We start from the raw sequence: 15,487 nt of genomic DNA, 5'->3' as shown, positions 1-15,487 counted from the left end.
AAGGAAGCAAATGCTAAATGCTAAATAAAAGAATTCTTAGAAGAAAACAGGACTTCCAAATGAGTTATGCCAGCCCAGGCAGATCCCAAATCTTAGGATGCCAGGAAGCAGCACTGCTCTGGGGAAAATAAGGCAGATGGGAGAAAAGGGGGAGTAGGGAAGAAAGGAAATGTGGCTCAGTAATAACCTTAAACCCTTGGAAAAAGAAAGCAGGGAGCACCCGAGAGGGCAGTCTTGGCCCAAGGAGGATCAGTCCCAGGAATTAGCATACCAGGCACAGCTCTGCCCGCTGGCTCCAGCTCAGCAGCCCAGACAGTGGCACTTCACGCCAAGCTGAGCCCCGATGTCAGGCTGCAGGGCACGAGGGGAATACCAACTCCCTCACACACAACCAACTTAACAACCGACAACCACCACCAGCCAACCCGAGCGTGGCTGCAGAGGCCTGAGCCAAGAGGTGGAGTGGGGAGAAGGGAGTGCTGGCAAAAGCCTGGACAGAAGCCAGACACCCTCCAGACACCTCACAGCAACAAGTTATAGGGCGGGGAACCTGGAGAAAACCAACAGAGAAGGGTGTATATGTGCGAGTGTGAGTCTCAGGCACACATGTAGGGGCAAGGAGGAAAGAACCAGAAAAGCAAGAGGAGAAGAAATGCCCATGCAGTGAGGACAGGAGGAAAGAGACCAACAGAACAGGGGAGGCAGGGACCCAGAAAAGGGAAGAGACAACAAAAACTAGTATGGAGGACCTCCCTGGTGGCGCAAGGGGTTAAGCACAGCACTATGACGCTGTCGCAGCCTCTGCAGCACGAGTTTGATCCCCGGCCAGGGAGCTACCCACATGGTGCAGCAGACCTCTCCTGGCTCGCCTGCTGCTCCCCTCAGCAGTGTATTTCAGTAGATCTGACTGTTCTGCTCCCCACTCTGTCTCTGGTGAATCCTCTCACCCCCCCCCCATACTTCTGGCCTGTACCCCAGTTCTTGTATGCATAAATAAATAAATCTTTAAAAAAAAAAACTAGTATGGAAAGACAGAAAGAGAGAGGCAAGAAACTCAGAGGGGGGGATTGGGAGAGCCCTAAGATAGCAGATAACAGTATGAGGAGAGAAACACAGAGAAAAGGAACATCCCAACCAAAGACATGTGTGAGCGTGCGTGAGCACACGCACACGCACACGCACACACACACACACACACACACACTGTGCTAACAGCTTCTGGAGTTTTCTAAACCATACTAGGGATGAGAGCAACTTGGAAGATTCAACTCCACATTTCACTGAAGATTAAACTGAAGCCCAGAGAAGGGCAGCAACTTCCTCAAAGTCCCAAAGCTATTTGTTGTCAGAGCCTGAACTGAAAGCCAGGTTTCCCGAGCCATGGTCCTACAAATTCCACAGCACCCCATACTTCATAAAGGCTGGAGAAAGATATCCACATACTGGGGCTGACTCTCATACCTGGAACTTTCTTCAGGGACATCCTCACGATAGCTAAAGAAAGGATCCTCACCCAATAAAACTGTTCAATGAAGAAATACACCATTTCTCCCAATCTTGCTCACATGAAAATTAACAACAGTAGAATAGCTATTGCATTTAAACTCTATTCTGAACTTTACCCAATCCTCACCATGGACTCAGAAAGAGTGCAGGATATGTACTATTGTCCCATTATATAGGTAAGAAACAGGCTGTCCAAGGCCACAGGGTTGGTAAGTAGCAGAGGTGACCCTTCAACCCAGGACTTCTCCTGCGTGCAAGGCTTTTTCCAATATTCTATGTACCTCCAGAGTCTCAGTGCTCACCACCACAGCACTGTCCTCTCTCGACCCAGAGTACCCTTGTCCCCTCACCTGTCTTTTTATGGGAAAAGCAAAGTGCCTGTTCACTCCTGACCTTCTTATCACCCTAACCCCAAGCCTGGGGTCCCCAAGTCTAGCCTCCAGAGAGATGGGAATGACAGCAAGGCCCAAGCCACAGGAAGCAAGCTCTGGCTGACCACCTGCTACTGCAAGAAGATGCTGGCTCAGCCCCCCTACTTACCCCACGGCAGACAAGCCACAGGCAAGTGTGCACACAGCACTTCAGCGCCCCCCCCCCCATCCATGAGAAGGCCACGTGAACGTGGGAATCAGCCAAGTACAGCATCATGCCTTGCACAAGCTGGTAGTAAAACAGGTTAACTACCTGTTTTCCTATATTCACTCACTATGTGTCTTTTCTGTGTTTTTGCCAAATTGGGAGCTAAATATATGATATGAGATGTGTGTGTGTTTGTGTGGATATACACCCCAGAAGCAAAGAGCTGACCACAAAGAGATGTGGAAATCAATCCCAATGATTAAAAGTAAAGGGAGCTGAGTAAACTCGGGATTCACACTCTCAATCTCAAGAGAGTCAGGGAAATTCCACCAAGAGGACCATGCCCCCGCCAAGAGATAGCCTCCTTCCTAAGAACTCCCTCCCTAGGCTGGTGCTTATTCTGCCACCTTAACGCTGGAAAAGTGTCTGGGAGGAGGGAGGTCAGGAAGGAGATAGAGTTCTGGCAATGGGACAGGTGGGGGGAGTGGGGATGCAGTTCAGAGAGAGTCGGCAGGTATAAGCTACCTGCCCTGGGCTGACACATCTAACAGCCACCTCAGAAGTCAAAGCAGCAGTCAGGTAGCCAGTGGTTCCGCTACCTTTACGCTGTGGCCAGTGTAGTCTTCTTTTAAAGGCCTGGGTTGGGCTAAAGCCTATGTGTTCTCACTGAGATCTCCCCAAGCAAGCCTACCAGGTACCCTGAAATTTCACCTTGCCTCTCTGGGCATCCAGGCTCCCTCTTTAAAACAAGGAGGTCCCCTCTGTTGCCCTTTTTTTTGATATGGAGAGACAAAACTCAAGTGACACATACAGCAGAGTGAAAAAGAAAAGCACAGGGGAAGGAGGGAAGAAGCAGGGGTGGAAAGAACAGGAAAGAGCGAGAACCTGCCCCTTCCCTCTCCAGTCCAGACATGCCACCGTGATACGCGGAGGTCTTCCTGCAATAATCTCTCCTTCATCTCCTCTCACCCAGAGTCTGAATCAAGGGACAACTCCCTACTTCACCCACCGAAGTCCCCAAGGCACCTGCCCTCCAGCCTTGCAGCCCCATGTCCCCAGGACATACCCACAGTCTACCCAGCAGATGGTGCCTTGTCCTTTCACCGCCTGGGCCACAGTGGACAATAACCTGAGATGACTTTCAGCTGCGGCCTCTGTAAAAAAAACAAAAATTAAATGTCTGTGCCCAAGGGCACCAGGGCCACCCCTGCCACCTTTCCTCACAAGCAAGAGAGGGTGGCGCCAACCCTGGGGGAGTAAGGTCCTGAGGACGAGTTACAACACTGTCTGGGCCCCACCTCACCCTCCTTTAAGCCACAGTCATCCTCAACTCCCAGTACAGCCTCTGACTCACCACCTTTCTAGCACAAATTCTGACAATGCTATAACCAAACAATTCCAATTCTATAACCAAAGTAGGAAATGAGTTTGCTCCATACTAGTCTGCCTGGGTGCCTAAGGCAGGAGTTGAAGAGGGCAGGGGCCAGATCCTTCCTTAACCTGTGTATCGCACACTCATCCAGGGACTCAGCACAACTTAGTAATTAAATAACGTTTACATGTGACACAGGCTCTGATGGAACAATGCCGAGTGTCCCCAGTTACATTTCATAGCCCACTTCCCAGAAGCCACAGAAGCCACACTTGCAGCTCAGTTACAGGGCAGAGAACGATTCCTGGGGACAGGATGGAAAGAACACAGGCAAGGAAGAGTTTTTCTGTGATCTAGGTGTCAATTCCTGTGGGCTTGGGTGAATCATCTGGAAAGGACCGTAGAAGGGCAGTTTCTTAGGGACAGCTCCTGTGGCCAGGATTTTAAACTGGCAGCTACAGTGGCCCTCTGCAGAGTAGTAAGGCCAGTGTGTCACATCCCGTCACACCTGTGAGCTCACTTGGAAGGGCAGGCAGACGCGTTGGGGAGCAGCCTGCCACCTCCCCCTGCCAAAAATCTAATAAGTCCTAAGCCAAGCAGAAATGATGTTTGGATTGTTTGCCTCCACAGATCTCCTTTCCTAGTGTGGCTAATGCTAGCTGTTTGTGAATATAAAGCATGCTGAGCCTTTCTTGGAAGGGAAGAAAAAGCATCCCTCAAGAGCAGTGCACAGTTACCCAAATGAGCGCCCCCACCAGGGCAAGGGGTACAGTTGAAGTGGGCAAGACCATGGCTCCACCACTTGGACGGGGCTGGGGAATGGCATTGAGGTAGAGGGATATGAAGCACCCCCTCCCCTATCCTGCCTTTCAGCTGCAGGTCACAGTCCTTGCAGCTGGGCTGGCAAGAGCCAGGAGGTAGGAAGGTAAAATCATCCTGGCAGGGAAAGGAGCCCAGCAAGGGAAAGCTGTGGGAGCTCCACAGGCAACAAAAGAGACAGGCTGGGTAAGGGCCAGAGGGAAAGTAAGAGCACCATAGCCCCACCCGACCCCCTCACCCTCACATCCCACTCTAACTTATCACAACCAAAGCCAGGCCTCAGGGCCCCTCCATCATTACAGAATAAAAAGATGCCTTCCTACCCTCCACCAGGGGAAGCACGAGGTGGAGGCAGCACAGGAGACAAGCTCTACCATCCACCAGCTGGCAGACGGCAGGTGAGTCTCTCTCAGCTTCAATTTCCTCACTTGTAAACTGAACAGTGTCTGACAACCTGCCCTGCGTCCTTCATGGCAAAGGAACAAATGAGAGAGTGTCACAGAAGAGCCTGGCAGAATTCTGATAAAATCATGAGCTTTCATATGACAGGACCCACCCAGAGAAGGTACTAGTGTCCTGACAATGACCCAGTCCCAGGAGCATCTAAGGGGTAAGACATGCTGATTTAGGACCCTCACCCCAGGTCTTGAAAGCCACCCTACTTCTCCTTTGCCTCAGTGTCCCCTCTGTTCTGGACAGCAGAGAAATGCTAATAACATGGTAGGCTCACAACAACCACCCCAGGGAGTGCCAGACCCTCAGAAGGGCAAGGAGCAGCATGCCTGGAGGATGCAGGCTTCAGGAGGGACACACGTCCAAAACATCCATCAGCCCCCAGTGCCAATGAGTTTTGGGGATGAGTTGCCGGGAAGAGCTCTGCCCGGATCTGGCCCAGCCACAGGCTGCTGCTTCTCTGGGGCACAGAAAACTTGGCATCCTTGGGAGCAGCAAGAACACTTAACTCTGCTGGAACAACATCAACAGTCAGACTTTCACACTTGCCTGAAGTCTCAGCCAAGAGCGAGCAAATCTCTCTCCTTCCACTCTGCCCTCACCAGCCTCAAGGTCAGAAGAGGCAAGAATACTCCAAACTCAGCTTCATGTTCTGACCCCTGAGTAGGACAGACGGGGGCCAGGCAGGGCAGGGTTTGCCAGCTTGGGCATGTGCCCTCACGCCAGGGACCAATTTAGCTGTTGACAGCCTGGCCCAGTCAGTTAATCAACAACTCTGGCGAAGTTTGCCCTGGCAGGGTTGGTCTGTGCCTGCTCAGGAAGCCAGAACATCCTTCCCAGAGCCCACTGTCCTCTGCTCTCTGTCACAGATGTCCTCTCCCTTTGGAGGTAGTGAGGGACTCCAGATGGCTTTTCCTATGAAATACTGGTCAAAGGGAACTAAAATGACCTCTTAGGAATCCAAAAGGGGAAGAACTAATGCCCCCTGTGCCTCTGCCCCTATTTTATGAGGAAAGCTGACAAACATGGTATCTGTTAAACCTTCTCTGAGCGGTTTTGATCCTCAGGCGCTGCCTCCCACCTCTGCCTCCACTTCCTCCCACACCCAACTATCCCATCCCTGACTGAGGAGCCGAGACCCGGAGGGGCACTCACCAGATTTGGAGTAAAGCACCAGTACATTATTCCGGGTCCTGAGAAGTTTTTTCAAGTCCTTGGGGTCAGAGATTCTCTCGATGAGTGAGGAGACCTTTGTGGAGCACAGCCACATTGGCAGGACCACCTGGGAATCAAGGAAACAAGAACCATTAACTCCAGCTCCTGGCTGGGCCCGAGAAAAATTTGTGCCCACAGATGTGCCGCCTAGAGCATGTTTCACGTCAGAGTTATTCAGGACACACCATCTCAGGACACCACACTTAGCTTTCACTTCATCACATCATGCCCCACCCACCACCACCACCTACCCACCACCTCCCAGCCCACCTCCAGTCCCCATTTCACCCCTTCCCTTCAGGCACTTTTATGAGGTTATATGGACAGGCATGCTGCATAAACTTACTTGCCACTCATTCAACCAAGACCTCTCTAGAAGGTTTATACTCTACACCTCACCACAGGTACCGTACACTGGAGCTATGTGAAAACTCCATTCTACCTAGATGAACCAAAGCACAAAATCCTCAGAGAAAATCGCCTCTCAATGTTTAGGATGGGAATGTATGGGTGCGTTTTCAGTTTTTCCCACTCAGTCAAGTAATCTCAGGAGGCAGTCAAAAGTAGTGAGCCAATTCTCCCAGACAACATTGAAAGCCCTGGCACTAGAAGTACCAGGTATCTCTTCAGGCATAATGAGGGATAGGCTGAATGGGGGAGGGGTGCTGGGGGGTGGAGGAAGGGATATAGGGGTGGAGGCGGGGTGTACAGTTAAAAGCATTGTATGAGGAGCAGTCATAGCAGATTCCCTCACCCAGTACACACAGATGGTCAACGCTCCCTTGCCAGGAGGGCAGAAAACATGGAGGTAACTTCAGGGAGAGACTGAACAAGAAAAATTCTACTGGGTTGGGAGTGTGGTCCAGAGAGAACAAGAGGATTTAGGGAAAGTCTACAAATTGAATGAGTTCACCCACCCCACCTAAGCCCCGCCTCCAGCATCTCCCTTCCCTTTTCCAGAAGGCTGCCAATTCAATTCTATTCCCTCAGGCAAAAGAGTGGGGAATTCTTCTCTGGGGAAACTAAGGGACACACACACACAAAAAAAAAAAACACAGAAACACAATGATTTGAAGACAGTCCAATGAAACAGATGAGTACCCATTCAAATACCCACTGTAAGATCCTCCCAATAAACTCCCTCCATACACTCAGTCTTCCTGTGATCATTCATGTAGACAGATGACCATGCTCACCAGATATCTGAGGAAAGTCCTCAACACAAAAGACACATATGCAAACAACCAAGGGAAAAATTAGAACTTAGAAGAAAAAGAACAGAAGGAAACAACAAAACTATAATTATTATCCTCAGAGAAATGAAATAGTACATTCATAAAAACAATAATAGCCTGCTATGAAAAAGCAGTAGTTAAAGAGAATCAGTTACAACTTTTGAAAAGTAAAACTCTCATGAAAACTAAACATTTAAATAAGATTGAAAGTAGAATTGTAAAAAAAAAAAAAAAACCTTCAGAAAATACTAAGAAATAAAAAACAGGAGAAAAAAAGAAAAGGATTTAAAAGATACATCCATTAGGCACAAGAGTCAAATTAAAGGAACTCCAGAAAAAAAGAAATTATCAAAGAAATAATTCAAGAAAATATTCCAGAATTGAAGGATATGAGTCTCCAGTTGAAAAGGACCAACACCATGAATAAGAAAAGATTTTCACCAGCGTACATCACTGAAAATTTCCAGAACACTACTGACAAGGAGGAGATTTTGAATGTTTCAAAGGAGGAAAAAAAAACCCAAAACACCCCATACAAAAGACAGGAGGCAGAAGCAGCAAGGTTGTTCATCAGTATACCAGAAAGCAGTATTTGCTTCATAATTCTCAAGCAACATGATTTCCAACTAAAATTCTATAACCAGTTAAAGCACCTATCAATTGTGATTAGAAATTTCCTCAGTCTTAAGACCTCAGAGGAGAAAAATTCATTTACCAACAATATACCCTTTCTCGAGAAACTACTAGAACTAATGCTCTACTAAGACAAGAACAAATAAAAAAATGAGAAAGACATGGAACCCAGAAAAAAAGTATCCAACAGGGAGATGCAGGAGAATCACTATGATAATGCTGAAGAGAAGACAAAGGGCAAGTGTTCTGTAGCCAACAGAGCAGTCAGCCCAGAAAGGTACAATGACAGCGGGTTGTGGAATAATACAGTTAAGACAAAGTGATAACTATAGTTTATCTGAAATGCTTGATTATATTGAAAGTAGTTTTAATTTCTGCCAGAAAAGTTAAAAAAAGAAATTAAACAATCTGACTACAGTAACGCAGCTAATAAGTAGCGGGGCCAACATCTGAACCCCAATTTCTCTAATTCAACCCCTGTGCCCGCTCAGGCCACTGCCTCTTTGCAGGCAGAAGTCTTGGGTTGAGTCTGAGCTCTCCCACTCAATAACCTCAGCAACATCACTCACTTCAACATCACTTGTAGATGTTAGTGCCTCAGATCTGATATGGAGATAATAATACCTCAGGCCTCATGGGACTGTCGTGAGGATGAAATAGGATAACTTACCGAACATGCTTTATAAATCAGGAAGCATTCCAATAACATCAGTTATCATAAAATATATTACACATTTCCATCTCAGCAGAGAAGACAGAAATGTGGTCATATTCTAATGTTTCTAAATATAATCTCTTGGGATTCAACGGTTTCTTCTCTCCAGGGTAAAACCACCTAGGAGGAGGCGTCATGAAATTATTTCTCCATTCTGCCCTACCGGAGCTATGTACAATGCCACTGCCCTCATGTAGCCCCCTTCAAGCGCTCACCAAAAAGTTCATTCTGTTTTATTATTACATGTTATTCCATTGCTCCCAGGGAGCTAATGGACTTCAGACTAAAAATTACCATAGCTCAGTGCACACGATTAAAGACAAAAAGACAAGAATCTGCTGCAAAACACATTTGAATCTGCTCTATTTTTAATCCTCAGATAATCTGACCAGTTGAGAAAAACAACTGCCCTTGCCCAGTGCCTCGGGACTCTGACCAGTACACCAACCCTCCTGAGACTGGCAGGTATCCGGGGAGAAGGAACAGAGAAGGGCAGCCGGGTGGGCCAGTGCCTACCTGCCCAGGCAGCTCTGTGGCATGTAGCTGAGCCACAGCAATAGCAAAATGTCTACAGCAGAAACCACAAAAGCCTAGTCTCACAGCATAACCACAGCTTCCTTCCTATAAACCAGTGAATATCTCAGGTCATCTAACCTACAGCCATCTTCAGAGTAAACAAACCACTCTTGAGCCAGCTACCAAAGCCTCTGACCCAACATATACCCTCACAGCTAAGAACCTAAGCCATTTAAGATACACTGAGCAAACTGACTTTGCTTGAACACCTGGCATGATGATAGGGCTTAAACTGAGCACCGCCAGCAGCGGGCCTGGTTTAGAGCTCTTATGGAAGGCCTGTCTTCTCCTCACCCACCCCCATCCCACCACCTAGACAAAGCACATGAGGGCAGAGCCTAGCATAACATCTGGCCCCTTGAGTGCCCTCAGCAAATGTCTGTCCAGCAGTCACCATGACATATCACACTGGTCGCCAACCTCTCATCTCTGTGGAGGTCACCACTACTAGCACCATGTTACAAGGTGAGTCCAAAGCAGCTCTCAGGAGACCCAAAGGGAACACCAAAACCAGAAAGACTGCAGCACAGCAAAGCCTGGCTTGTAGGTAGTGGGCAGGTGTGTAGGGCCTAATCCACGTCTTGAAAGCCTGGCTCAAAAGTCATCTGGCCATGACTTCAGATGGGGCAGTCACCAGGGGGACTGGAGGTAGAGGGACCAGCTTGGAAGCTGCCCAAGTGGAGAGAAGTGGATCAATCCAGAACCTGAGGGAAAAATAACAGAATTCAGTGATTATTCACATGTAAGCAATGAAAGAAGAGAGAAGAGGCTAACGAGACTCCAAGGATTCTGGGCAGAGAGCAGAAACAACAGCAATAAATGGGAAAGCATGGAAAAGCAGCAGCAGAAGAGGATTCTACTTCGTGTCGAGGAAGATGACAAGCACAGGTGTGCATGTGTGGACAGTGAGACACCCCAGTACAGGCATTCTTCCAGGCCAGAGAGCGAGGTTCAGAGGGTGAACCAAGGCCTAGCTGGAGGAGGAGGGAGGAGGGGGGAGAAGGAAGGAGGAAGAGCAGGAAAGAGAAGATGGGAAGTGCTGTGTCAACACAGACCACAGCGGAGACACACAGAACAGGCGGCAATCGATCCACAGGCAAAGGCTGGGGCAGAGTCCCCAGGGACATTCTGAGAGCATTTTAGTGGCATGAAGGAGGGGTACAGCGAAGAGAAAGCACACCCCGCGGGGCAGCTGGGGGGAAGACAGGAAGAAGCGCAGGCAGCCCGGCAGGGTCAGGAGAAAGATGGGCTGTCTCTCCTGAACCCAGGGGAGTCACGTGAACACGTGTGGTCACAGAAGAAGCAGGATTTGCCTAGAAAGGCAGGGTTGGGAGATTTGGAATGGAGAGGGGAGAAGTAGGATCCAGGGGGATCCAGGGTACTTGGTGTCCAAAGAGCTAAGATGCCAGGCTTAGCATCCCTGAGAAGGGGGAGGATGTTTGGTCTTGGACAGACCCTCACCTTAGCAAGCAACCACAGGGCCAGCTAAGAGGGTAGCCCCCTCCTCCCTCCCCTAAGCCCAAGGGGACTCTCCTCCAGCCCACTTAACATTCTTCTTTCTCCTCCACTTGAGTCTATTTTAACCTTTCCCGTGTGCACACTCCTTCCTCCTCTGAAATGCAGTGAGCCTTGGGTAGCCTCACCAGGCACCTTCCTGTAGACTTCGTAGGTCACAACCCACAAACCTTGATGACAACAGTAACCGCTGCAACAATAACAACATTTAATGGTGCACAAACTCTCTGCTCCTTTGTCAAGCCCTCAGGGAGAAGCGGGCAGTGTTTGAGAAGTACTCTAAAGCCAAGTCACCTTCCAAGCTCACCCTGGAACTGTTCCTGGGCTTGGCAGCCTCTTTACATTCTAAGTCATTGTTTGGACATAAAAAGTGAAAAAAAAAAAAAAATCTCCTTTGTTCACCACACAGACTCCTGACCTCCAATAATTGCTTTCATTCTGCTCACCAACCCTCAGCTTTAACAGTATTTACCTCAGGGCTGCACTACCCCATGGGCTGCACTGAGACCCATAAAACATTTCCCTGGTGCAGGACAGAATAGGGAAGCTGGGGAAGACAGCATCCCTATTTCTGCTGCTGGAAAATTCAGGCCCCCAAAGGCAGGTCCCACAAAGAGCCAGCACCTCCAGCCCCTACCATGTAACAGTACCAGTCCTCCAAGTGGCAAACTCTGTCAGAGCACCAACACTTCCACTCAGAACACCAGGTCCCTCCATCAGAGTATCTGCCGCCCCTGCCCCCTAAAGTCAGTTCTCCCATTAGAAGACAAGGCACACTCCTCAGAGTCTACTAGCACCTAATGTGCCTGGCATGGAAGCCCTCACCCCACCCCCCACCCCCCACCATGGCTGGAGGCAATGGGGTTTGTAAATGGGGGTTCTCTCCTCACCTTCCAAACCCCATGTGGTATTCTCCCAACAGGTGTTTGCCAATATGATGGGCCTAGAAGACACAAGGAGCTCCAGCCTAGAGGTCTACTCCCTTTGCGGGGTTACCACCCTTCAGACACCAGGGGAAGAGCACTGTTTCTGGAATGAGACAGACCTGGAGTCAAATCCAGGCCCCTCATTTATAGCAAGGCCATCTCATCATCTACTAGCCCCCTCGGAGTAGCATTTCTCCACCTGTAACATGGAAAGGGTAATACTGACACCTGCCTTGCAGGGTTGGCTGAGGATTAAATGAGGGGGAAAAAAGTACACAGAGAATCTAACATAATGCTTGGCATACAGAAGTACATAATAACCATAATTATCTTTATTAGCACTATTAGCGAAACATCACAGATAGAGCAAGGACAACAGTAAAATGGGAACCACCTCTTCCTCTCCAGAGCCCTGCCTACAATCAGGTGACACAGCATGTCCAGGCAGGAAGGAGTGGGCACAAGCACACAGTCACCAACGTAAAACCGGGAGTCATCACCCATCTGCACAGCGACCCAGATCCAGAGGCCACATAGCACGTGGAGAACACTCCTTTCAGGTTAGGTGGCCCTCACTATAACCGGAGGAGTAGCTAGGTATTAGCCACTCCCTGTAGATGAGGAAACTGAGGCTCAGAGAGGCTAATGACTTACCAAAGTCAGAGAGAAGATAAGTAGCAGAGCTAGGACTAAAGCACAGGTCCCCCAGCTCCTGGCCAGAGGTGGTCTGCTTCTTTCAATGCCATAAACTCCCTGAACTTGGGGTAACCCAAGCAGAAAAGGGAAACCTTCTTCTCAGGCAGGGCCCATCAAAGCAGCTAAGAAAAGGCCAAGTCTTCCAGAATCCCATGGCAGGGAAGGCCCCAGAGAGGACTGATGCTAACGCTTTGCTTCCTCCAAGCCCAGAGAATCTTGCAGTGCGCCACGGTCTGAGGGCCCTGGGGCAGTTAGCCCAAATCTGTGGCTAATCTGAGGCTATGTACAGTTAAGCAGTCTGTGCTCCATTCCACCTCGCTCTCACCTTCTAATATACAGCAGGTACAAACTCCTCGCTCTTAATTTAACTTCACTTAATGAGGGAGTAACCACCCACCATCACCACCAGACTAAAGAGATAAAAGAGCCATACAATTCTGGAAAATAATAGGGAGAACAGTCCTTGCCACATCACACCCTCGGCTTTAAAAAGCTCCAGATCTCTGGGGTCCGTGCCAGCACCCTCACATTCCCTATAGCCAGGCAAGCTGTCAGTTGTTATAGATTCACTATTCAATGCAGATCATGCAGCCAGAGGTATTCAATTATGTAAAAGCAGCTAGATAAAGGAGGAAGATTTGAGGACAGAAGTTTAACATTTAGGAAAAAGAATGGAGGTGGAACTTGACCTTTTTTGCTCTGTCACCTGAAAAAAGATACTCTTCTTATGTTGGGAGCTGTGAAGAAGCAGGTTTAATTTAGTATAACCCACATTTTGCTCAAAATAGTTTTGAAATGTCAGAATCTAAAAGTCTAGACTCTTAAGAAGCTAGTGGTAAAGGGATCCAGGAAAAAAGGTTAAAAACAGATGACCTGAACCCAAGATCTGACAACTCAAGGTGGCTGAGAATTTACAGCTGGAGGTTTGGTGGAAAGAGCAAGAAAAGCAAGGTTTGTGCTGACTTGGATATTTACTGGCTGTGTCACCTTGGGTAAGTCCTCCCACTTTCTCTAAGTTTCAGTTTCCTCCTCTGGAGGGGTTAACAGTGATTTCTAAAGTCTTATCCAATCGTGACATTTAGTTAAATGTGTTCTGTGACTACCATAAATACTGTAAGATAATTACACCTTGTGAATAAATCACTGAATTTCCCTGGGCATACAACCACCCATATTAAAAACAACAGCTCTCCCTTGCAGCAGGTGACTAAATTTTGGCCCCTGAAACATAAGCATATGCTCCGAAAGTGAGAACTCTTAGGAACTACCCCTGAAAGACATCACACATAAATAAACCTTCTTAGTCCTCTCCTCCTTTGGCCAGCTGAAATTTGGCCAAGATGGCTGGAACTTAGGCAGCACCTTAAACAAGGGCAAAGGACTTGCTAAAGTAACACAATAGAAGGTACCTGGGTCCCTGAGCCACAGAGAGATATACTGATGCTGGATACCCCTCTCCAGGCTTTTCCATAAACAATCTTTTTAAGGGACTATCATTCTGGGTTTTCTGGGGCACACATACAAATAGATCTTGAGTACGCATGGGAACAAAAACTTTAACCTGAAAGAAATATTAACATATGCTCTGGTTGGGATATTTCAAAGATTGATGTTGAAGGCATCATAACATGCATTATATTTTAGATAAATTGTTTATAAGGAAGGAGACAGACATCAAGGATTCGATTTACTGTATTCTTCCTAATTACCCAAGTTTCAATAGTATCTGTTCTTATCAGGTATCTCGGTAACCTAGTGACAACTACCCACAAATGAAAGGAAAATTAATTAGTAACTCTCCAGTTTCCCTACAACCTCAGAGCCCTTTATCAAAATGAAATCACTGCAGGAGACTGAAAGGCTAAAATATCCCTTGAGAGTCACAGACTTGAGCTGAGTCAGTTGATTGCCCAAACACAGGAATCTTCTCAAAGCTCCTCACATGCCATCTCAGCCTGCCCATAACCCTCCAGAGTGCTGAAACTCCCCAGAGGCTGCTAAACTCAGTGACCCAGATGTCTTGGGAACCAAATATGTTAATAAGTAAAAATCCATGGCCTCCCCCTACAACTTCATCTTGGATCATTCCAGTCATTAGCAAGTTAAAGTTCTCGCCCACTCACACATTATTCCACCAGTCTCTCACACTCTGGGGATGGCAAACACATGCCCTCTTAGGATTGTGTGGGTGAAATACACCAGCTCCTCAGATGTACCCACAAGTCGCTTCCCTTCCTGAATGATCTGCCCTGGACACAGTCAAGTTCATGATTCTCAGAGTCAGCCCATACCGGGAACAGAGTCAGAACTTGAAGGCTAATGTGTTATACTATAATTTGTTTTGAAAATGAATACCTCTTCTTTTATTATTTAAAATGTAAGAAATTCATCTTACTACATATCTTGACTGGTGGGTCATAATTTAAAACAAAATGTTGAGAAACACCATTAATGAATCTCTTAAATATCGTGCCCAACTGCCATATACTAGTGGCAAAAGCCTACAAGCTAGCACAATTCTTTTAGAAACTAGTGGCACAACTTACCAATTATCATAAAAGTATTTATACACTTCAACTTGGTAATTCCTCTTTGGGGAATCTGTCCTGAGATTGGCACATCTAACAAAGATGTGACTTGCATAGTCCTACTTGTAAGCATCAAACCCTAAACTTGTAAGAGTCAAAAACCTAAACACCTGAAAGACAGCAGGGAATGATTAGAGGAAATCACTCAATAGAATATAATCTTTAAAAATTGTGCAGGGTCTCCCCTGGTGGCGCAGCCATTGAGTGTTGGGCTGCGAAGCTGCCCGCAGCCTTTGCAGTGCTGGTTCAATCCCCAGCAGCCAGTGAGGGTCCCACATAGCGTGCAGACCTCTCCTGCCATGCCTGCTACTCCCCTCAGCAGTGTACTCGGTCCTTCTGCCTTTTCTACTCCCCACTCTGGCTCTGGTGGATTCTCTCACCCTCCCACGCTTCTGACTGTACCCAGTGCTTGTACAAATAAATAAATAAATAGTTTTTTAAAATAAATAAATTAAAATTAAAATTAAAATTGTGCAATGCAAAAACATTTGTTTTAATGTTAAGTTTTGAATATTGGGATACAAAAGTAGATAGTTTGACCACAACTCTATGCAAATAAGATTACAATTAGAAAAAGACTGGAAGAAAAAAATGCACCAAAATAAGGCTTTGTCCTTGGGTAGGTTTTACTCTTCCTCTCTATTATTCTAATATGCATG

General features: G+C 47.4%; 1 protein-coding gene across 1 annotated transcript in view; it reads right to left on the bottom strand.

The window, feature by feature from the left end:
• PDIA5 (protein disulfide isomerase family A member 5) overlaps positions 1-15,487 on the bottom strand; it is a gene marked incomplete at its 3' end in the record, with an annotated part of 87,939 nt that overhangs the window by 58,027 nt on the left and 14,425 nt on the right. The window contains exons 2-3 of the mRNA XM_084232210.1: positions 5,885-6,011; positions 3,152-3,239 (exon numbers count right to left, since the gene is read on the bottom strand). Coding sequence (XP_084088336.1) covers positions 3,152-3,239; positions 5,885-6,011 — 215 coding nt within the window. The remainder of the gene's footprint in view (positions 1-3,151; positions 3,240-5,884; positions 6,012-15,487) is intronic.

The sequence above is a fragment of the Talpa europaea genome, assembly GCF_964194135.1.
Source record: "Talpa europaea genome assembly, chromosome: 4".
Taxonomy (NCBI): Eukaryota; Metazoa; Chordata; class Mammalia; order Eulipotyphla; family Talpidae; genus Talpa; species Talpa europaea.
The sequence above is the reverse complement of the archived record's forward strand: the minus strand, read 5'-3'. Positions and strand labels throughout refer to the sequence as shown.